The sequence below is a fragment of the Macadamia integrifolia genome, chromosome 12, assembly GCF_013358625.1.
Source record: "Macadamia integrifolia cultivar HAES 741 chromosome 12, SCU_Mint_v3, whole genome shotgun sequence".
In the NCBI taxonomy this organism is placed as follows: domain Eukaryota; kingdom Viridiplantae; phylum Streptophyta; class Magnoliopsida; order Proteales; family Proteaceae; genus Macadamia; species Macadamia integrifolia.
Genome location: NC_056568.1, coordinates 2387987 through 2389443, shown reverse-complemented (window position 1 = coordinate 2389443; position 1457 = coordinate 2387987). Strand labels below are relative to the sequence as shown.

The following is a 1457-nucleotide window of genomic DNA, read 5'->3' as shown; positions in this document are numbered from 1 at the left end:
TTCCTCAAACGGAGAGAGAAATTATCAATGTGTGGGGTTTTTTGGTTCACCACTCATCAATCACCATAGAAATTTGAAAAAGTTTTTTTTCCAAAACCTAAAATCAGAGGGAAAAAGAAATACAAAGTGGGCCTCTCGAGGTAAAGTTAGGCCCAGCTGATGCCCACTACGGCCTACCGTACCCCTACCCCAACCCCATCCTCATCGTCTCCAAGCTCTATAAATACCCCAAGCCCCTCATTCAACTCCCAACGTTCCAACCCGTATCATCAATCTCACTGCTCAACTAAACCTCTCAAGTCTCAGCTCACTACCCTGAGAAAGGTTCCACTCCCCTGCCACCTCTCTCTTTGTCTCTCTCTCTTCCTCTCTTCTCCGCAGGGAAAGGGCTTCCACCCAGACACATCGAACTCAAAGAGGGTGTGGAAGCGTATCTCATCAAAATCATCATCATGGCTGTTGCAGATGTTGCTCCACAGTTCTACCTTGACGAGAAATGGAAATTGTCAAAGAAAGAAGGATCAAGGAGTACTCGATCTACCACTTCTTCGACTTCCCCTCTCATTAGAAATTCATCTCAGAAGTCCCCTCTAACGAGGAATTCGTCGCAGAGGAGGTGTTCATTCAGTAGGAAATGTGCGAGCTTGGTCAAAGAACAGAGAGCCAGGTTCTATATCATGCGTCGTTGTGTTACCATGCTTGTTTGCTGGCGCGAGTACGGTGATTCTTGATCTCAAGTCTAGGAAGGAGACGAAAAGGAGAGTCTTTTATCCTTTTTTTTTGTTCGCCTCTTCCTTCATTTGAGATGAGCGCCGGGGTTCCATTAAAACCCTCCCCCAAGTTTTCTGCCGTCCAAGAAGGAAAGGAGTTCGAAGGACGAAGAAGTTGAAATTACAGAGACAGAGGAAACGGAGATCGATTGATTTACTTGTATAGATAGATTTACGATTCTTTCTGTTTTTCTACTTCTCTTTTTCTGTAGTAGTAGATTTTTTTTATTTTTTTTTTTTAAATCAAATTGGGCATCCACTTTTACTGTAACCATTGCCGATCTGAGTAGAACGATTTATTTGAAATCTTATTTGGAGATTTTTTTTTTTTCTCTCTCTGGAATGGTCCCATAAGTTCTTCCATTACGAATCGTTTCGTAAGATTTCATTTCCTGTTTTTTTGATTCGTCTTACAATAATCGAGGCGATGGATCTGTCAAATCCAAGAGGAAGTGAGAGAAAGAGAGAGAGATTCCTCTGCAACAGTCCGAGGTTTGAAGGCTCCAATCGCTGCAATTGCCTGGTATTGCTTATTGGGATCCGGTGTGCTTAGGCTCGGTTGACGAAGATGTGTATTAATATTATTATTATTTTCTATTTAAAACTCTGGAAATCTGAATCATAGATTGGATTAAAAAAATAGAACCATATGGATTTGGAAAGAATTAACGTGGCTGACGAAGGCTG

The 1457-nt window shown here is 41.9% G+C and overlaps 1 protein-coding gene across 1 annotated transcript; it reads left to right on the top strand.

Moving 5' to 3' along the window:
• The first annotated feature begins 256 nt into the window (after nucleotides 1–256).
• On the top strand, nucleotides 257–1104 carry LOC122058387 (small polypeptide DEVIL 11-like). The gene has a single exon (XM_042621057.1). It carries the CDS (start codon nucleotides 453–455, stop codon nucleotides 729–731), a length of 279 nt encoding a protein of 92 aa, XP_042476991.1. The 5' UTR covers nucleotides 257–452; the 3' UTR covers nucleotides 732–1104.
• The last annotated feature ends 353 nt before the right edge of the window (nucleotides 1105–1457 follow it).

Excerpts from the sequence above, each read along its gene's own strand:
- LOC122058387 (XM_042621057.1), top strand. The coding sequence starts at position 453 with ATGGCTGTTGCAGATGTTGCTCCACAGTTCTACCTTGACGAGAAATGG.